The sequence below is a fragment of the Anomalospiza imberbis genome, chromosome Z, assembly GCF_031753505.1.
Source record: "Anomalospiza imberbis isolate Cuckoo-Finch-1a 21T00152 chromosome Z, ASM3175350v1, whole genome shotgun sequence".
Taxonomy (NCBI): Eukaryota; Metazoa; Chordata; class Aves; order Passeriformes; family Viduidae; genus Anomalospiza; species Anomalospiza imberbis.
The window spans coordinates 19,088,753-19,110,975 of NC_089721.1; the positions used below are offsets into that span (position 1 = coordinate 19,088,753).

At 35.4% G+C, this 22,223-nt stretch overlaps 1 protein-coding gene across 2 annotated transcripts in view; it reads left to right on the forward strand.

The window, feature by feature from the left end:
* Nucleotides 1–22,223, forward strand: part of IPO11 (importin 11) — a 79,736-nt gene that overhangs the window by 2,310 nt on the left and 55,203 nt on the right. For both annotated transcript variants that reach the window (XM_068176507.1, XM_068176506.1), the window contains exons 3-11: nt 4,842–4,926; nt 5,210–5,353; nt 8,678–8,778; nt 13,504–13,576; nt 16,869–17,072; nt 18,744–18,876; nt 19,821–19,879; nt 20,690–20,738; nt 21,964–22,034. In XM_068176507.1, coding sequence (XP_068032608.1) covers nt 5,216–5,353; nt 8,678–8,778; nt 13,504–13,576; nt 16,869–17,072; nt 18,744–18,876; nt 19,821–19,879; nt 20,690–20,738; nt 21,964–22,034 — 828 coding nt within the window. In that variant the 5' untranslated portion in view covers nt 4,842–4,926; nt 5,210–5,215. The remainder of the gene's footprint in view (nt 1–4,841; nt 4,927–5,209; nt 5,354–8,677; nt 8,779–13,503; nt 13,577–16,868; nt 17,073–18,743; nt 18,877–19,820; nt 19,880–20,689; nt 20,739–21,963; nt 22,035–22,223) is intronic.

Below are 22,223 nucleotides of genomic sequence, written 5' to 3' on the forward strand. Positions count from 1 at the left end.
ACAGCCTTAAACAACACTAAACATTAACTCCTCATGGATTATTCGATTTAGACCACAGACTATCCTAGTAGCTCTGGCCTCTCTCCAGTTTGTTGCCTCTTGAACTGAGGAGAGGGAGAACTGTGAGAACCAAGCTGGAAATAGGGTCCTAGAAGCTGTCTCAGACACTGGGTAAAGAAGGATAACAACATCCACAGTGCCACTTGTACTCTTGAAGTAGCCTAGAATGTATTTCCACTATGATCCATGAGAGCATACTGTATTTTGTGTAATGTGTTTATGGCTTTATCTTCTTCTGATTTCATAAAATCTTAACTGAATCTATTCTTGCACCTTCTTACGCTTGGAAAGAATTAATTGAATTCCTAACAAAAGAGAACAAAAATACACAGAATTAATTGTCTGGATATGAGTGAGCTGTTACACTGCATTCTCTCAGAAGAAATGAAGTAGGGAGGTGTTTAGTGATATAATCCTTTGCTTTTTAACTCTTCAGATGTTTAGCACTCACCAATTTCTTTTTATAGCTGCTGTGATTTTAAAATTAGGATATATTGTAGTGTGAAGGGAAAAGTACCTAGATACCTTTTTATCAGTATGAGAAGCATTGCCTGTTAAGGAAAAACGTTAAACTGGCATGGCTAGTATAAAACTAGAACATTTAAGACACTTGGAATAGTCCTGAAAGGTAAAATGTGTTTGCAGATACCCCCTTAGAAAGGGAATTAAAGAGTAAAGAATAGAACAGAAATAAGAATTTGCCTCATAAAGGAGATGAAGGAGTCTGAAAGTGAGAATGGAAGTATAGGATGTTAGATGATAATGACGAGGAACTGTTACTGGTATTTGTGGTCTCTGAAGACACTAACTCGTTATGCTAAGGGGTGGCATTTGATGTGTTGTTTTTATTCTAGGTGTAACTGTGCTTGGTTTTTTTCCTGCCAGCTGAGACTTGAGAATATGCTATTGTCACGTTCAGTGTTGTCAGTGGGATCTTGGAGAGCATCTTTTTCATGTGGAGTGTGGATAGTCTCTTTTCCCTTTTGCAAGACAGAATTCTCACATGGCAGTAAGAGTCATGCTTGGGTTTGCAGCTGACTGCATTTAACACTTTATAGTGAAAGGAATTTCTTTTCCTTCCTCCAAAATGTTTGTGTGCAGTTTGGTTTTTATGGCAATGGGTGTGGACCACAGGAAAGCAGGAGAAGGCAACAAACATTCCTGGTACTGCTCAGTGTTTATTGTGAAGGCACAGACTGATGTTAGTAAGTAAAAAAGGGAAATTAAACCCTTACTCAGGAATCAAACCTGGAAATTCTGGCTGTTGTGACATAAATGCAGACCTTGCCTTCCTTCTAAGAATGTTTTGCTTATAAGGTTGACAGACTCTGCCAAAATTTCTGTAGGTGCCTCATGTTTCTCAAAGTACCCAAAAAACAATAGCTATTTAATACTCACCTTTTGAGTTTTGTTTCTAGGACAGTCTTGTAGATATAGCTCAGTAGTGGGACTTAGAAGTCCCATAAACTATGGAGAAAGTCCTTGTCCCTGTGATTTCACCAATCTGTGGGGTAGCCTATGTCCCTTTTGCCTTTACCATGCAACAGGTGAAGTCAGATATGTAAGAGGTGAGGACTGTCTCTATTCCATACTATTAGAGCCAATATTCACAGCCTTTGCAGTTCTATGGGATTAAGAACATCTGTATATCCTCTGTATAAATTAGGGTCTGAAGAGCCCTGGTTCATCAATTAAAAAAGAAAAAAAAAATGAGGGCAGTGTGAGGTTATCACAACAAACTAAGATTGGAGAGATCTGGGTTTAAACTCCCAAGGTGCAGTTGTGTCTGTCTGCAGGAATAACTTGCACATGTGCATCTGTACATGGCACTAATTAAAACTGTATTTTGAGCAGATCCCACTAAGACAGGAGCTGGTGTCCTCCCTGAGTCAGTTGTGTTTACAAGGGGCATGCAGAGAATATGCCCCCCATAGAAATCCTGTTGGTGAGAAGGGAAGGTAAGGACTTTGTCAGAGTTGAAATTATATGCTAGGACCTGAGCCTGTAATGGCTTGACATTGTTCGAAGTCACGTATTCCTCCTTGCTCCCATAGAGTCCTCTGGTGTTTATGGAACAGTGTGCTTAGATGGCTTGATTTTTTAGCTTGCTTGGGTTGCTTTGTTGTGCATGCTCCCAGTATCCCACCCCTGCCTTTTGGTGGGCAGTTATGGCTCAGTCACAATTTGTAAACTTGTTCTAAGTTTACATCACATTCTGACAAAAAGATGAAATAAAAGCTGCTTGCTGTTCTGTCTGCTTTTTTATGCCTGACACATTTATCTGTCAGCAATGTGGTGTGAGAATGATTGGAAAACCTGATCCAGACCAAAACCTGTGATTTTCCTGCTTCTTCCATCTTTGGGTATTTAAGGAGTTCAGGGAGAAGCAGAGGATTATACTATTTATTTTGGTGACCATAGCTCTTTGTTTTAGCTTAACTAATTTGCAGCTACCTTAAACTGCAACTTTGAGTTTTGTGCAGTAAGTATTGATTCAAATTATTTTGTTGAAAAAATTATTTGTTTTTATTTTTTCTGGTTTTTTTTAATAGACATTAATAGAAGTAAGATTAGTGACTTACTAGAAGAAAACAGAAACTGTTCAGAGGAATTTTTAAAAAGTAGTAGCAATAGGGAGCTTTTTTGCATCTCTGCTGTTTGTATTTGCTACACATTTATTAGGCTTTTTCCAGTTAATTTTTTGCTATCCAAACCATACAGAATATACCACTTCCTTAAATAATGTATAGTGTTTATAAACATTATTTAAAAGTTGACCCATCTTCAGGGAGATTATTATTTTCTAATTCAGTTTTGCTATTTGGCTTGTGACAGCCTCATACAATAATCTTTACATGGGATCAAAAAGCAACTGTGCAAATTCATTGAAGACTAAATCTTGAGGACTCTTAAATTCCCTGCCTCTTAATAGAAAATCCTTGAACCAGAGTTTTCTGGATGACAGGCCAGCACTATGTAGAATTGTTCTGACCTGGGTATCTGCTGTGGTTTTGACAGAGAAAGAGCATTGGGTTAAATAAATTTTTCTTCTGACCCACTAAGCTTAGTTTGATTTTTCTTGAGTTTTTTTTTTTTTTTTTGAGCAGTAGCTCAAACAGTAGCTGTTCCAGTTTTTACATGGAAGTACAAACCTTTTCAAGAATGAGAAAAAAGAAGCAAATATTTCACTTTGATTTTTGTTGTTCTTTATTTTTATCTTTAGAATTGCCAGTTAATTGTTTTGAAATAAGAAACTGGAAAAAATCACCTGTTTTTTGTGCTTGCATTTTACTAACCTAAATAAGTATGTCTTCTAATGAGAACTGTTCTAGAAGTATATAAATTATACTTCTATATATGAAGTATATAAATTTCCAGTGGAAGCCAAAGCCTTCAGATTTTTCCTCCCCTTCTTAGACATGTTATCCTAGAGGTGCTACCACTGTTGCTGATGGGTTCAGCCTTAGCCAGTGGCAGGTGTGTCTTGGAGCCATCTGGCACTGCCTCTGTCAGATATGGGGAAAGCTTCCTGCAGCTTTTCACAGAAGACACCCCTGTAGTAACCACTCCTTCTGCCATCTCGTGCACAACTAGTTAAAGCAGAAAGATTGGAAGATTCTTCACATGGGAAGTATAAAGCCAAGATGGAGTCATATGTTCAATTATTGCTGTAAAGAGAGATGTGATTTTGTGTTTCATGGGTTTAAATGTAGACTTTTTTTAACCTTAAGGCCTTCAAATTTTAGTCAGCTTTTGTAGAGGATGATTGGAGATTTAGAGATGAACTTTTTTTTAGGAGTGTAATATTTTTTTTTCAATTGTGCAATGCTATAGCTGGTATAAAAGGTCTTCAGTATTGTGGCTAGTTTCCTTGTTAAGGGGATTTTTCTAAAAATCAAAATTTTAAACCCGTGTCTGAATAAATTTCATGTTTCCTACTTTCTTACCATTACTGTAACAATTTTAATCCTGATTTTTTTTCCTGAAGGTGGAAAAATAAACCTTTTTTTCCCCACTAAACAAAGGCAAATCAGAGTCATTACAACTGGAAAAGACCGCCAGGATTGAGTCCAGCCTTTGACAGATCACTACTTTGTCAGCTACACCACTGCACTAAGTACCACATCCAGTCTTTTCTTGACCACCTCCAGGGATGACAACTCCACAGCTTCCCTGGGCAGCCCATTCCGATGCTTAACAATCCTTTCTATGAAGAAGTTCTTCTTGATGTGCCACCTGAACCTCCTTTTCTCTCCTCTTTGAAGAGAAGCTGTTCTTTGTTGTTTATTTAGAAAACCTAAGTATATGAATATTCAAGTGTGTATGTGTTATTAAAAGATAATATAGGCTTTAAACTGTCCTTTTTTATAAGCAGGAAACAGGCTTCATAGTTTCTTTCATATATGTGTCTTTTTCTTCTTGTATAATTGTTACTGTGGTCATTATAAATGTAATTTCTGTCATCTGGAGAGCAGTGGTTTTTTGCCTTCATAGAGTACAAGGGCACAAAAGGATGTATATATGTGGGGAATTTGGCAATATGCATTCGTAGTTCAGCTGGTTGGCATCTGTCTGCTAAATAAGAAAGAAACAAAATATATTGAGGAAAGTTCTGTATCATGTAAGACTAATTGTGAGACTTAATGCTTTCTTTTTAATTAATATGAATTATTTGGATGAATTTGAATTACAGAATGTGACTATATGAATGTGTCATTTTCTCTCTTGAAGGAAAAGTAAAATGCAAAAATGTTAATAATATGCATCTTTACTGCTTTCAGACAACTCCATGGTTTGCTCTGCTTACAGCTGAGTAATTATCTCTAGTTGCAGTTTTGCTCTTAACTACTGTGCTTCACAAGAGAGGTAACTGTTTTACAATCAAAATATTTCCTTCAGTTCCTCAGATCTAGCAACTGTGCTTGTAATGATCGATTTAATGCTTGCTCGTTCTGCTGATAGATTTCTGAAAGCAAGTAGTTCTATCCCTGTACCTCAACTGCCTGTGAGTGGGTGTCATGCTATCTACATTGTGTAGACTAATGAAAAATGAGCGTGGGGTGTTTGATTAATAAGAATGGAAAATACCTCTCTATATTTGCTATCTTTTTCTCATTAAGTGTTTTTTCTCATTTTTAAATGTTTTCAGATTTTCATGGATCTCAACAGTGCTAGCACTGTTGTTTTGCAAGTCTTGACGCAAGCCACTAGCCAAGATACTGCAGTGTTGAAGCCAGCTGAGGAACAGCTGAAGCAGTGGGAGACACAGCCAGGTTTTTATTCAGTCTTGTTGGTAAGATACAGTGGAAAAGTGCTACTTAGTAAACTCTGAATAATTTTGAGTTCTGGTCTCTAGAACATGGTTGAACCATGACTTCTGGCTGAGAGAAACCCTGAGTTGTCATGGTCCAGACAGTAGAATCCTTATGCTGAAGGATATAGTAGGTAGGATATGACAGTGATAGGCACTGTCATATCTGTGTCTCAAAGTAAGCTCTTTTCCCAGATATTCAGAAGGTGGAAATCCAGCCTCTTGCAGTATGAATGAGCAGTAATGCTAAATCTTTTATTTGCCTGTTGTGAATTGTGGGTGGTAAAAGGCCAAGAGGGCCCTTGTCAAAGGAATTGGCTTTACTACCTCATGAGGCAAGGAACCTTTTATATACCAAGGCAGTAAGGACCTTTTCTTTTTTTGTGGAGATGATGCTTTATGAACATTTTAATAGGAATCTCCTCATGCTTTCCATTGCATTGTGTGATACCTCTCTGGGATTGCTTTCCTTTTTGTTAGTGGAGGGAGACTCCCAGGGAGATTAACTGACTTGGCTGTCGTAGTAAGGTCCTGGAATGGGGAAAGTAAGTACTTCTACTAGTACTATGACCATTGGTGAATTGGATGCATTAATATGGTCAAAATTATGACAACACAGTCAAAAAGGAAATGAAACTGTTTCAGCAAAGACATTTGAAAGTTAACACTTGTTATTTGCCAGTGTCTATGAATATGTTTATAATAGTCTTAAAAACTCAAGTAAAATGTTTTTTCTGCAAACATCTGTCCTCAGTGCATATATTGAATGACTCAAATTTGTAGGGTGATGTGTTCTGTGCTCTGTAGACTCTCAGTTGTTTGGAAAGTTGAAGGCAAGCCCGAGGATTTAGGGAAAGGAGTAGAAGAAGATACTTTGAGCTGTCAAATTTCCTTTTATGCGCTGCCTTTGCAATAGTGTAGCTGTGGTGGTAAATGATCTTGATAGAAAACAGCAGAAATTGCCTCTAGTGATGTTTTTTTTTCTCTGGATGTTTGCTTTGAGACCTTTCACCTCAGGTAAGTGCCCAAGTTGAGCACTCACAGGTGTAACTGGAACAGATATGACTTAATTTTAAATATGGGGGCTAAAAATTCAGGCGTTTAGATGCTTACTAAAGATGTATATGCTGATACATAATATACAAATGCTGATATTTTATGCGGTTAGGTGGATTTGTTTGGGCCACATTAGCCTTTAAGTGTGAAATATCGATATAGTCTTCCACACTAAACAAGTGAAGTGTCTGCTTCTTTGTTTAACTTGATCATAACAGGTGGGATGTCTGGGAGAGAAAATAGTTGGCATCTTCTTGGTGGAGCAGGAAAGGGTGCAGGGAAACAGGTTAATGTAAATGGAGAGTGGGTAAGACAGCTGATATCTGTGGGATATGGCAAGTAATATAATTACTGTGAGATACACTTGCTCCTGGGACAGTCAGAGTAGAGAAAGTCATAAAGAAGCATGGGACATTCATCCTTGATCCTACCATTTTTAGTACCTAGTGGAGTTGCTGTCATTACTTTTCTGTGTTTCTCTTTTGAAGGTATTGCATGTCTGTTTTGATACAGAATTGGATAGTTTTGAAAAGAACCTCTGTGCAAGTTATATCAGTTTGTATGTTGGCTTCATTCCTGTTATGTCTATGAGAGCATTACTGTGTTATATTAAATACTTGATGTTTTAGGAACTTTGTATGAAGATACGGAGTATAATGAGAAGTTCTACTTGTTTTTGTGTAGATTCTTTGATTTTTTTTTTTTCATTTTTTATCTAGGTCTGGTCTAATTTCAAGGTGTTTTTTACCTGTGGAAGCTTTGCTTCTGCTAAATATTTTAGCAAGGAGAGGAATAGTTGTTTGTAAGATCAATGGAATTTTCAGTATGAGTAGTTTGGGTTTTCTGTATTTCATTTATTTTGAATGTTATTTTTATGATATGGAAGTGGTGTTTGAAGTTAGCTGATAGTCTTTTAATATGCTTAAGTTGCATTTGGGAAAGGTCAAGTCTTTTAGAGATTCAGTCTGTCTTCCTAAATGAGCTTTGGGGAAGGAGAGTATTACATATGGATAATTTTCTTGTTGTGTGGTATTTTTGGTGCATTACCACCTTTCTGATATTTTTCTACAATTGCTTGTTTTGAAGTTGATATCATTGTTGGCTTGTAAATCTGTTTACTTTCTAGTGATTGGAGTGTGTTAGGGTTTTTTTTTTTGGTTGCCCATTACCTCTAGAAAGATGTTACTGTTATAAAAGCAGATTTTGAGAGAAAGTTAGGTTTTGAATTCATAGTGAAAATGAGGTCCCAGGTTTCTACAGTGCTGAGTTATTTGAAAGGTTTGTTTATGCCTGTGTTTGCAGGCATGGTGCCCAAAAGTAGCAGACAATTTTGACCAGAATCCCTGCATTTTTCAGGTGCCTTCATACTGGACTTCTAAAAGCAATGAATACAAGTGATGCACTCTTTCTGCAGTGCACTGTATAGTAAGAATACTGAGTTCACACATGCTTGCTCCCTAAAGGCGAGAGTAATGATGTCTCACCCCTTGAGAAAGATCAATCTGATGCAGTAGAAAACAGGAGGAGAGCTGCTGTTCATACTACCCATGTTGAGATTCAATAGCCTACCTTTTAGTTCCCCTTGGTTGGTTAATTTTACACCATTACCATACAAAATAACTCCTCTGTGTTTGTCTGTATGTACATACAGATATATAAAAGTGTATATAGATAGATACATAAGTATATATCTAGCTTCATATTGGTAGAAACTAATTTCCTGATTTCCTAAGCATAGTCAAATTTGAGAATTGCGGACCTACCAGGTCACTATTTTACAAACAGTATTGGTAAACAGGATTGTTCTTGGCAAATGAATAAATAAAATAATGAATAAGTAATCTGAAGACTGGATTCTGACTAGAATAAAGAATTATCCTGTATTCTGCAGGGGCACAAACTTCTGAAAGCTGTGTCATTAAAGAATGTAAAAATTGTCTGATTATAGTAATTACTACCCTTATATTTCCTTCTCTGTTAGACAAGATGAGCAATACATTTGACTTATATGTTGGTTTTTTAAATAAATCAAACTTTGGGCTAGTGATAAACATTTTTTTAATCTCTAAAAATTTATGTTTAGCATGGTGTTGTCATTTCCCTGTCAAATGATGATGAAGGCTTTTTGTTTATCTATACCCATATCACAGTGGTGTGTGTATTTCTACATATACTGGGGCATGCATTGCTACAATTTTTGTTTTGCTTGTGGTATCTTGGGCAGTTTCTAACTTTTATTTTTTTTAACAGAATATCTTTACAAATCATAGCCTGGATGTGAATGTAAGATGGTTAGCTGTGCTCTACTTTAAAAATGGAATTGATCGCTACTGGAGACGGGTTGCACCGCAGTAAGTTTTGAGTTCTTCTGCTTAACCATCTTAAAGTTGACTTTGTTATGATTGCCAGGCTGGAAAAACAGATTCTTAGCTGGTAAAAGTTACTTTAGAATTTATGGTGAAACTGACAACATTCTTCAAATTTCAGGACTTGCTAATAAAACATTTTGTCTCTATATATTGCTTCTTTTGACTCTGTTTATGATTGACTATTGAGAACTGAGTTGGAAGGCTATTTCCTATTAGAAGGTAATAGGTTTTGAAGTGATGCAGTACATGTTACAACATTAACACCTGGATTTACTGATAGTGACAGAAGTGAAAGGTAGTCAGTCTCTTGGACCGTGAGAGAGACATTTCATTTTGTATAAGCTGATCCATATTAAGTGTGTACATGGAAAGAGGCAATAGCTATCATACTAAAAAGTTTTGGTATTCAGTTTTTGTTGTTCTGATAATGCATAACAAAGAGTTCTCTAGAGAAGATGAGAAATATAAGCATTTTTCATGAGCACCAAATAATTCACTTTAAAATTATAAAAAGTGCCATTTTAATATATAACCCATAGAATTACATACTTCCCAGTCTTTTGTGTGAAGTACTTATTTTTCCTTTAAAAGCAGGTGTTATTTCACAAAGAGTTTCAATTCCAGAGCTCAAAAATGTTTGCAAGTGTTCAGTCTCAAATGCTAGTAATAGGTGGGACTGTCACTGTCAGATGTAGGGTATTAGATGGAATTCTAGGTACAGTTTTTCTGGATCACAAATCTAAGTTAGTGCTACGATGCAAACTATGATTTTCATTGTTGATTGTTTGAGATAGTTTAATATATTTTGCCTTGCATTGTAAGCCTTTCCAAAAATCTGCCAAAGGAGTGGAAAATTACAAAATTCTGTATCTATAGCACATTTTAAGTAGTGTAGTATTCCTTCATTATGGCATAGAGCACTAAAGTATTTTTATGTGTGAATTAGTATATAATTGCAAAACATCTGTAAGCATTTGGATTCTTTTTTTATATGAAAGGAAAATACAATCTTTTTCATGAAAGATGGCATGTGTCTTTGACATTTTTGATTAATAAGATTCTGCTTACCATACCAGTACTTTGCAGGAACTGCTGGAAGCAGTTAAACATTTATTTCAAATGGTAAATATTTTTAGCCACTAATAGCATTTCTGGTAAAAAAAGCATAGTTTATTTCTTGCAGAACTAAAGACTAGAATTTTACTGTTTGATGTAAAAATTAAATAAAAATATATTATTGTAGATTTAAATTAAATGTAATTTAAAAAATAAATGTTTCTTGGCTATTAAAGATTCCATGAGTTAAATCTATATTAAATTTCCAGTGCAACCCTATTTTCCCCCATTTCTAACTTTGCTGCCACTAATTTAGTGCAATTAAAGTATAAAACAAATTTTAAAAATTTCTGGCTGCTGTTACGGATTCAATGGAGTAATGCATACTAAATTTTTAGTCTGTATGCAACTGTTTTTCTTTCTAAATTTGTTTGATGTGACATTTTGTCACCACTCAGCCAGATCACATTTCTCTTAGAATATGTTGAGGTAATTTTTAGAAATCCTGATTTAAACTAAATTATCAGTTGACTATTTTGTGAACCAATCACACTTTGAATATCATGATTTTTTTGAAGGCTTCATTGTAGACGCTGCATTTTTGTTGTCTTTGCAATATTCTTGTCTTTTGGTCTTGTGTCTCACTTCATCAGCTGTCTGCTCTCCTTCCATAGTAGTACATCGAGCATGTACAAATCAGGCTTAAAACTGCATTTTCCACTGAGAGTGATTTAGAAGATGAGCCTACGAACTTCCTCCCTCCTGCTTTTTCAGGCAGCTTTTCATATAGCTGTGGCAAAGAGCCGAGAGTTGTCATAGCCTCTTTTCAGGCACGATTTGGCCTTTTCTTTTGAAATTTGTTGGCAGCCTCCTGAAAAGCTGGTCTCACAGAATGATTCTGTATGTGTTTTTATTTTCTTCAGAAATGGTTTGTCTTGATTTCAAGAGTTGAATGTGGTTTTGATTTTACAGAATTACTTTTGTATCCTGTCTCTTGTGGACTTTGCTCTCCTATTTGAGTACCGTGTTACCAACATGGTACAATACTTTAACAATACTTTTCAAATCTATGTTTTCACTTATGTGATAACTTCTCATAAGCCAGAAATCCAAATGCAAAGTATCAGGCTTTTTTAAAAAAAGCTTGAAAATAATTTTTGAAGTATTTGGACGCATATTTCTCCATACCACAAACACAGAGAAAGATCAAAGTAATGCTGAACTTGCAAATTGTGAAAGACTACAGCATAGTTGATAGTACTGAGAAGTTCATGTGTAGGTGAAGTTGTTTTAATTTTTAGGCACATATAATTCAATGCTAAAGGGAAGTAACTGGCTAAGTGAGGCACATTCTTCCTAACTTCTTGCCTGCCTATAGCTTTTATAGATGGCTTGCAAGGCATTAGGGAGCCTGAGAGCAGTGGTACCAGTCTGTGTCTCCTTCAGGGGCTGAGGGTGTCCCTCTTCTCCAGCAGATGTCACTCTCGTGTTGCTTAAATGCTGAATTCATCCACCCACAGTCTGGCAAATCCTTAGGAACTCTGTCACACAGTACTGCTGTGTGACACTTGCATCGGCATTGATTTCTTAGATTTTTTTCATTACTGTTTTCGAGTTTTGCTTATCACAAGCTTGTCTTTGAGGCATTCATAATCTGTTTCTTTTTTCCTTTGTTTTGTCTGCAATGGCAAAAGCTTAACTATAGCATTTTTATTTACAGTAAGTAATGAACTGAATTCTTGCTGCTCTTAGACTATGCAAATGATAAGTTTAATATAATTACTATTATGAAAAAATGTTTAAAGCCAGGATTTTTTTGAGCCCAGAAACAAAGGAAATGAAGTAATATAGAAAATGGGATATTTTTTTCTTTACAAACCAGGTTTCTAGGTGCTTTTTGTCCTGAAAGTGAGATATTATACAATCTACATTTAATTGAGAATAGATTTAAAAAATTTATTAATAAGAGCTTTTAAATTTTAGAAACTACTTAGAGGATGCCTGCATATGTGGAAATTATATACTGCATTTTCATATTAGAAAAGAAAAGCCCTCAAAATTTATTTTCCTGGAATGTCATCTCGTGGCTTTAGATTAATAAATTAAATAGTTACATGCAGAAAAGCTTTTACTGTTGCAGAAATCTCTGTAAATTTTAACCAAAATATTTTTAGGGATAATTTAATTTTTTGTGGAAATAATCTTACATCTTATGTCTTGATTTAAAATATAAAAAATAAAATTGTGGCTCCTGAATGCTGTAATTACCTTGGAAAATAAGACTTAGTGTACAGTTCTGAGTCACCAGTGAAACAATGAATGGGCCCCCCTATACTTCAAATGATAAGTCTTATCTAGGAAATAGTGAGCACCTGTGTTTTGTGCAGGGGTGAAGGGAAAGTGAAAACTAGAATATTTTTTTAGATGTTTGTTCTTATGGCAATTCCTGCCTCTATTTTTTATTATTTTGAGATTAATATTTAGTATTTGTCTAGATTAGTGTAAAACCTATGCTTTAACGAGCTTTAGATATAATTTAAAACCTCAATATATAAAACTAGTTGGTTAATATCTATGCCTGAGGTCAGATAAGAGGAAGTGGTTGTGTTGATGTGTTTAATCTTAATTTCCAGCCGCTAGTCTCACTGAGATGTGCTGCTTGCATGCTTCTAAGTCATTGCAATGTTAGGTGAAACTTCCATCTGAACAACCTTGCATGACAATTTACAGGCTTTTTATGAAGAAGAAACAGCTTTCTAGGTGCTATCAGTAAATTAAAATTTGTTGGGGTTTTTTGTTTAGTTTGGTTTTGGATTTCTTTTTCCCTGATAGTATAATCTATAAATACCAACAAAACCTTTTTTAAAGCAGTGTGTTGTGTTTCCTGCCTGGAAATTATAAGAAAATTGCATGGATGACATAAAATCTGAAGTAATACAGGAGTGATATAATACTGTAACCTGTAGTCTTAAACTGATACAGGTCACTTAAGTATTAAGATACCACAGTGCTGCACTTGAATGAAAATTAACCTTTATGGCTTAGAATTTGCCCTGCTTATTTTCCCCTGCGTTTTATGGAGAATGTATCAACATACTTTTCACACAAAGCTATAATTTTCAAAGGATCTCTACTTTCAAGTGGATCTGTACTTTTAAAGTGTAAATATATTACTTTCTTATAGAAAAGGATTTATAATAGAAAAGACTTTGTGTTTTTACAAAAAGAGCTGTCATCTGATATGGTGATTGCCTTATTCTGGACAATTTTTGGCCATTGTCCATTAGTGTCCATGGAAAAATTCATGTGCAAATCGTCAATTCTGTTAATAATAACTATATAACAATTGTCTCTGAGCAGTCCCTTTGTATTTTGTACACTTTTGTGATTTTTTCATTATATATCTGTGTATCTCACTCTCTCAACTCTTTTGCCATTTATTTTTAAAAAGGTCACTTCAGGTCTCAGAATGTGAGACTAAAATGCTATAAGTACTTTTTTCACTGTTCCCTCTATTTTTAAAGATACTTGAAATAGTGGAAGAGCAAAGGATGTTCCTTTGTTAGTTTTGATAGTGTTTTTGATCGTTACAAAGGAATTTATAGTAGTTTTTTAATTGAAAATAATATTTTAATAAATATATCCTGGCAGTGCTCTTTCTGAAGAAGAAAAAACTACGTTGCGTGCTGGACTTATCACCAACTTTAATGAACCGGTGAATCAGGTTAGTGGTGATTGTTTATTATTCTCCCAAGAAATGCTTGTATTGATAGATATCTTAGTTTCTTTCTTTACAAAGTATTAATTATAATAATAACGTTGCAGTTTACATGTTGCTTTGCAGAGAGATCTTGAAATGAGATCTTTTACCATAGATCATAATTCAATGAGTTATAGAACCACTTTGGTTGTAAACAATGTTTTGTCTCTGTGGTTCGTTTCTTTTGGTGTTGCAGTGGCAGTTTGTTGTTCCTTGCTGTTTATGCAGCCATTTGGTGAAATGGTTCAGGGAATGGATGTAGCTGAAGGATAACCTTTACCTGAGTGATTTCTGGTTTTTTTGGCCGTGTCTGTTCTGTTACCTGACTCCCAGTGTGGCCATGCAAAGAAGTGTGGCAGTGGCAGAGCGGGAATGAGCTGTTGAGATTGCTGCTGCATAAATCCACCTAAGCAGTATTGCTGTCACATGTCCAGTTACAGCATTTTAGTGAATTTAAATAAGCTTATTAAAACTTCACTGTGATAGTGTCTTTTCTTACATAAAATGACTAAATGTAAGCAGTTATTTTCTTTAGAATAATAATTTATTATATTGAGTACAGAACTAATGTTAGGGGCACAGAATATGCCCATATTAGATGAATCAATCTTACTTTTGCTAACTTCTTCATCATGTAATTATGAGATTCTGCAAGGAAGTATTTGCTAACCGTTTGAGCTGGATCTTAAAAAACTTTGTCAAGGAAATACAGAAATGATAGGCATGAGGTTAAGATTGACAAAAAAAAAAGGCAATGTGAATAAACTTCTGTTCTGCAGACAGTTCTGTTTTAACTTTTTGGGATTTCTTTACAGGATTAATGTAACTTCTAGAATTAGAGCATTTTATCAAAATTAGGGTAATTTAGTCTTTGTAGAAGTCCATTGTGAAATGACAATTTTGACTAGGGTTAAAATTTTTCATTGCAAATGCAGTTTTTAAAGAAGCAAATAAAGTGTTTTAAAATTTGTTCTGCAGGTATAGTTTCAATGTAAACAATATGACAAATATTATTTGTTTCTGGATTTTAACTAAAAAGAACTATGAAGCATGTCAAGCTTAACCATAGTGTGTGTCATTTATGCTTCTACTCGATAGAATAGAATTTATCAAATACGTAACTTTGAAGTTTGTTTTTTAAACATATAAATAAGTAAATTAACTATGAAACTCTTAATATTAACTATTTTGTTTGCAAAACAAAACTTTTTATTAATACTTTTTTCCATACATTCATTAGTATTTCATCAGTTTGCCTGCTAAGATGATAGCATAGCATTTTTTGTAGTTAAGAATGCCACTGCTGATGAACAGTTCTGGAGTTCTGACTATAGTTGCAGTTGAGATTGGAACCTTTTTAACTGACATTTTAAAGAGTAGTGGCTTCATGTTTTGATTTGTGTTTTGGGATATCATTTTTTAAGATGTGGATATTATTTGTTTTTATTGCAGCAGTCTAAATAATTGTCCAAACAATTATGTGTGATATGGAAATATGTTTACAGAGTCCATATCCCTTTTTTCCCCTTGTTCCCCAATCTATCTTGTAGGTATCCTGAGGTGTCCTTTCTGAGGAGTCTTTTGTTTAGTTCCCAGCCTGCTTGATATGTCTGAGTTTTGATATCCAGTGTTCCTGATAACTGCACTTTTCCAGTCACAGACAGTTCATAACACAGTTACTATCTGCTTATGCTTTTTGCATCACTGAAGGCAGAAAAAATTATGACTCTTGTATAGAAAGAAAAACAACAGAAAAAAGTGAGAAATAGGCATAGTATGGAGATGTGATGATACAACTTGACTTCCAGGGGAGGTGTAGTAGAAAAAGAGAACATACCATCTGCTAAAAGCATAATTTCCATGCCCTCTGAAGATATTTAGCATATGGAGGGAACAGTGGAACAAAGTAGTTCTTTTAATGTATGACAGCAGATTCTTTTTCTTCTTTCTCCCCATTTAAAATGCCAGTGCTCAAGATAAAAGTACTTCTGGCCTTCCTGAGAGGTTGCTTCTTGTATCGCATAGGGAGAAGACTTTATTTGCTCCCCTGTTATGTCAAATGACATAATTTGATATTGTAATAAGTAGGACTCCCAGCTCTTCCTTGCGAATGTTGACATAATTTTCCTGAAGCAATTCTTCTCACTAAGCAGCATGGTAGTAATAAATATTGTGGAAAACTTGTTGGGGTTCTCAGATTCCAGATGAAACAGCTGAGGCACCAGTAAAGAAGAGAGGCATTGCTCTATTCTTCTTATTCCTGTAAATTACTTGGGTTCCTTCTGGTAGCCTAAGAAGGTGACTTCTTCTGCAGGCTGGAAGTGTGGTTGTTCTAGAGTGCTGAAGGAGAGAGTGTCTGCTTCACTAATCCAGCCAAAGACCTTTTCAATTAGAATGGGATAAGAACAGGGAAAATACAAATGTGAAATTTTTGGGTATTTGAGGTAGGGCTTTGAGTGACCATACAAAATATGCTAAGGAATGTTTAGGGGAAGGGAGTTGCACAGCAGCCAAGTGTGGAATAGACAGAGAGAGGGCATGAGAAGGGCCAGTCATGTGTAAACCGTGGCTGGTCTGTACCTGTGTCTGAACAAACCCTGTGCCTGATGACCACTGCATGTATTCTGATTGCATCCCTTACCTGTCTCACTGTGTAATCTCACTCAGTTCATCATGCATGTGTGCTCCAAGGACCAGGTTCCAGCTGCTGGCAAGGCTGGTGCCAGTGGGATTTGGGCCCAGCATCCAAAGTCAGATGGTATGAGTGGTGCAGGTGCACCTGGCCTGGGGTTCTGAAGATCCGGAGCAAGTGAGAGTCTCAGTCTCAGTTACTGGGATGGGGCTTAGGCTTATACATATGTCTTCCTGGGGCTCTGTTGAAAAGCGTGGTAGAGCAGAATTATGGGTAATATGTATTCAGCAGTGTATGTTCATATAAAGTGATAGAAAAGATCACTAAGTAAAATTTGGTTCCCACATATTTATTTCTTCATTTATGTGATTTCTAGAATACAGTTACTGGTCTCCATGTAAAATTTAAGCAAGGTATTTAGTATTTTATGTAATACTTGCTACGAACATAAACTTTTTCTCCACATTTATTTGCATTCAGCAAACTTAAAAACAGCTTGAGAAAAAGCACACAAAAATCTATCAATCCATTCTAGTTGTTTTTTGGCTGTGGATCTCATCATTATTCATTTCCTACATGCTCTTTGACTAAGCAGTGTCTGTGTTTTTTTGGTTTTTTTTGCAGATAGCAACTCAGATCTCTGTACTGATTGCTAAAGTTGCCAGAGTGGACTGCCCAAGGCAATGGCCAGAACTTATACCCACTCTTGTAGAATCTGTGAAGGTGCAGGATGATCTTCAACAACACAGAGCTCTACTTACGTTTTACCATGTTACGAAGACCCTGGCATCCAAACGGCTTGCTGCAGATAGGAAGCTTTTCTATGATGTAAGTAATGTGATGCTGTAATGTACAGCATGCAAAAGATGTATTGTACATGCTTGCTTCTTCCTGAGTTTAGCTGGTAGGGAATTAATGGCATGTCTGTGGACTTAAATGTCTGCCCTTGGAACAGAAATGCTCTTATGTTGTGGGTATCTGGGTACTATGGAATAACTGGAAGTCAGTTTCTGGGTGAGATGTTTGAGATCTTTGTTAATTTTGGATACAGCTTGAACATTGTTATCTTAATTTATGTAAAGAAGCAGAGCTTCATCTACAGAACAATATCTGCATATCAGACTTATGATGTGCATGATCTTACTTTTCTAGGTATTTATGGAATTTTTTTGGAAGTGTGTTCTGATTTTTTAAATACTAGGGTTTAGATTTCCATACTACCATATTTTAGTTTTTATCACCAGCATGAATGTGTTTGAGATTTTTCCAGGCCATCTCTTCAAGTTTTTTAAAAGGCAAGATGTGAACACAAATGCCAAATCTCATGTCATTTAGCTTACCTTCTGCACTATAAAAATCTGCTGATTAGAACACAGATGTACTTTGGCTGTAGGCCATGCATCTCCAAACCCATTTGAAGTTGGGCAACGATGTAGTACGGTTAACTGAATCTAGTGAGTTAAATATTTTTTCCAAATGTGTTACTCTGAAATTCTTGAAATTTTAGTTTATTCCTTCATTTTAAAGGAAAGAGTGTGCCCCTGAAATGAAGATTGTTTATGGATGTTTACGTATGTTTACTTACTTATCTATGTAGAAATTTCTGTCTATGTAATCAATAAGATGAACTTTTAACCATCAGGAGTCTGAGGCATTGAAGAATGACTTGTAAATAGGACCTTTTCTAATCTTTACTCAGTCAAAGCAACTAAATAAAGTAATGTGCTTTTGACTCCATTGATATGAAGTGTAGCAGACAAAATGCAGATTTCTGTAATTAAGCAGCTGTCAATTGCTACCATAACTGAGTGAGAAAACCTTCATCTTCTGTTTGTAATTCAGATATCTTTATCAGTTAAGCACTGTGTATCAACTGTAATGTGAATTAAGTTTGAGATTTATTCAGTTCTACCTGATTAGAAACTATTTGTCATTCTGTGTTTTAAAAAAAAATGAGGTAAAGTGTCAGTCAGTATTTGCAGCTATCAACAAAGTAAAGTTAGTTTTGCAGTAGGCATTGTTTAATAATATTGCACCTGTAACTGCTAAGTGTGTCCCAGAGTAAGCTGATTCAGACATTAATTTAACTGTAAGATGGACAGCTTGTCACTGTGGGAGAAGAGGTGATGAGGAAAGCTGATAATTTTTTGAAGCGTCATACTGTATTATGCACCAGCAGCTGTATTTACTGAAAATCAGGTAAGAAAGGAGGCCTAAATAGCTTTCTTTAAGGTGAGAGTCATAGACCCAAGTAGTCAGGGAAACCAGTGAGTCTATCATAACATCTTCAAATTAAGGCAAGGTATTTTTCTGGAAAATGTCTTAAGGTTAGTACAACTCATTACAACAAAGAAGCAAATTAAACATTGTGGTCTGTGGTACTTACAAGAAGCAGGATTAAATATTTTAATAATCTAAACCAGCCTTTAAAATTTGGGGATTTATTATGGTACAGCAAAATTCAGGAAACAAAATATATTCTTCATCTTCCTTTTGCAGCTTACATCTAGTATTTATAGCTTTGCATGTTCCTTGTGGAATCACCATACAGATACATTCCTACAACAGATTTGTACAGGGGATGAAGCTGCAGCTGCAAATTCACTAGAAAGGACCTTGTTGTCGTTGAAAGGTAATAATATAGAATGATGTTAAGTGTAAGGAATCAAATAATTTTCTTCCCGGGGATTGTGTAGAAGTTCTTTGGTAAAAAGTTCCCATTATCTAACAAAGCCATTCCCATTGGGAATAAGTATATTTTTGGTTTGTTTTCCCTGTACTGTTAGCAAGGCAGAAGGATGATTGCTCATGCAGAATGGGGAGAGAGTGGTCTTGTTTCTCAGTATGTGAGAAACTGTGGAGTCCACTGAGCATATTGTAAGAAGTCAATGTCTAGGAAGTTGGAAGGTGGGTGGCATAACAGGATGTTTTCTTATGTGTGTTTGCATGTCTTTAGCACTTAATTGAGGAAGCTGAGCTACAAATTTCATTCTATTAAGTTAACCCTGTGTCCAGTGAAATGCTAACAGCCTTAGCAGTTAGTTTATGTCCTAGGTTTATGCTCAAAGGCTTGTGAGTGGAGTAAATGCATATCCTGACTACTTTGCTGCTTTTAACAACTGATATTTTTGTATGCAATTCCTGCAATGTAAATAATACATGTCCTGAATTGTTTCAGAAGATGCAGCATGCAGCTTTTGCTGGGTTACAGGCAGTGATAAACCTGGGAGAATTTACAAGTGGCTTATGGGCCTTGCCTGTACTTGGCTCTTTTCCTACTACTGCAGGATCTTTCAGGAGTTGAATACTTAGAGTTTTGGCAGAATTCTTCCTGATTGAGTAATTCTTAAAAGTTCTCTTCATTATCTTACACAAGATACGTTTTAAAATAATTTCAACAAGGTGAATGTTAGGTATGGATGAGGCATCTGGGACTTAAAATTATGTGTATTTTTAAAAATCTTGAGTTGAAAGAAAGGCATGGCAAGTGGAATTGTAATTGTATTCTGAAATTTGTTGAAACAAGCTAATAAGCATCTAAGAAACAGCTACAAAAAAAGTAATTTCTTTTCCCAGTGCTTCGGAAACTAACGGTCCATGGCTTTGTAGAACCTCATTGGAATGCAGAGGTGATGGTAAGTGTGTTTCTAGTTCTAGATTAGAAAACTTTTGTGGTGATTTCAGGTGTTATTAGAGCTAGGTTTGAAAATCATTGAAAGGCATACATTTGTATTATGCAAAGGAAGATGAAGCAACATTCTATCAAAGTTGTCCTCCCATCAGTCAAGAGCTCTCAAATCCTAGATAGATTCTAAACAGAATGATACTAATGGCATAATGTTTAAAAAAGCAAAAGACACCCTTTCCAATTTACACACCACATCATAGTCACACATGTTGCTTACTGAAAGATGTCTTACATGTGCTCTCCTCACCCCAGTTAAAGTCAAATTTTTGAGTAATGAATATGATGTTCTATCATATTTGTTTGATTGGGTTAAAAGCCTGTGTTCTGCAGCACATGGAGAGGGTAGGGTCAGACAAAGAAACTCAAGCACCTTCCTTAACCTCCAGTGCTGCCTGTTTTGCTAGAGGAATTGAGTACCTACAGCCTACACTAGGAAGTTGAGATCAGAGTAGAACTAGATAAGCATATTTTAAAGGAAATGTCTGTAGTTACCTGTCCTTCCTTCTACTGGAGTTGCTATGCTGTTTATGTAGTACTAATAAGGTCAGTTTGGATTACCTATGCAGTCTGCTTGCTAGCTAATTGTTAATTTCTTGAGAAAATCGTTTGTTCAAAATAATCAAAGAGTTCACTTAAAAGTTATGAGGTCATGTATGAGCTGGTAGCACATCTGAACTGACTTCAGTCTGACATAACTTAGTTCTCATAATACAGTGCAGAATAAGCTTCATCTTTCAAAGACATGTTTGTTTTTCAGGGTTTTCTACATGCTGTATTTGAACGGCTGAAACAGTTTCTGGAGTGTAGTAAGTATCTGAGTATTTTTCTTTGTATTCATTGTTAAACATTAGAAGCTGGATAAAAATATACAGGCTAGTGCATCATCAATAGTCATTTAGGTGCAAGGTATTTTGGTAGAAATTGACACTATTTCTTTAAATGCTGCTGAAACTATCAAAGAAGAATTCAGTAGAAATGTCTTTTTGTATCAACAGACTAAAATCAGATCAAAAATGTATCTGGTGTCATATTTTAACAACACTTTTAACGACAATAGATGTCTAAACTGAATAGGAAGAATTTTTTTTGAAATAAGTTATATGTAATTTAGATATTTTGGTGAAGTTCCTGGGTTCAGGAGCCTGTACTTTGGTGAGAGGGCTGACGGGGGCCTTGGGCCTCATTTTTAGAAGAGATGGAAACTGCCTCCGTTTGCCACTTTCACTATAGTACAGTCAGGCTCTTTTTGGCTCTTTTTTCAATTTTAACAAGAAAGGTGCAGATTTTGAATAGGAGGAATTGAAGGCCATCCCATATTGAAGTTTGGTGTTTATTGTAGTCCCCTAGAATATGAGGATTTTAGGGTTTCTGTGTCCTAAGACAAGAACTGAGCTGAACCTTCCCATTTCCAATTTTCTAATCAGTAGATTGTTTTGCAAAAGCAGGTACAACTACCTTATGGGATTAATGTTCACATTTATTATATTGTGTTTCTGCCTGTATGCTTTCAATATGTCACTTTCTGGTTTTTCTTTTTTCAATAAAAGTTTTGTCTGGTTTTTTTTTCCTAATTCAGAATGTCTACAATAAATTATTTTTTAAGGTGGAGTTTCTAGAAAAGCATATAATAGTATGCAGTTTTATTAAAAGACATCTTACAGTTTTATTAAAAGGACATCTTTATATCTTCAATGCATAACTATTTTTTGACTATACTAGCATTTGCTTGCATTATTTTAAATGCCTTTTATCTTTGAATTTTTTGTAATGATGTCACAATTTTTATAGCCTGATCAAGTGCAGTGAATTTCACTACAGTTGAGAGAAACAGTTTAAGATTTTCTATACCCAGTCATTACTTTGAATTTGATTTGGAATTTTTTTTGCCTTAGAACTTTTTTCAGGGTTAACTTGATTTCTTAACTACAGTGAAAATAAGTTCTTCTCTGTTGTTGATTACTTAAAACTTAACTATCCAGAAAGAATATGAAAGTCTAAAAAATTATAGTAGTGAAATGTCTGATTTACCAGGTAGAAGTATAAGAACAGAAAGCATATGCAGAGATCGTCTAGAAAAGACCATAATTCTGTTCACTAAAGTGGTAAGTAAAATCTCCTTTCAGTTACTGCATAGTTTATACTTCTGGAGGAGCAGTCCCCGTCCAGACACATATGTGCCTTAAAGTGAATCTGTTTCAGACCTTTCAAAGAAGTGGAAGGTACTGTGACTTAAAACTTTTGTTATGAGATGTGTTTTTGAAGAAAAGGGTGTCTGTTTACTCATGCTGATG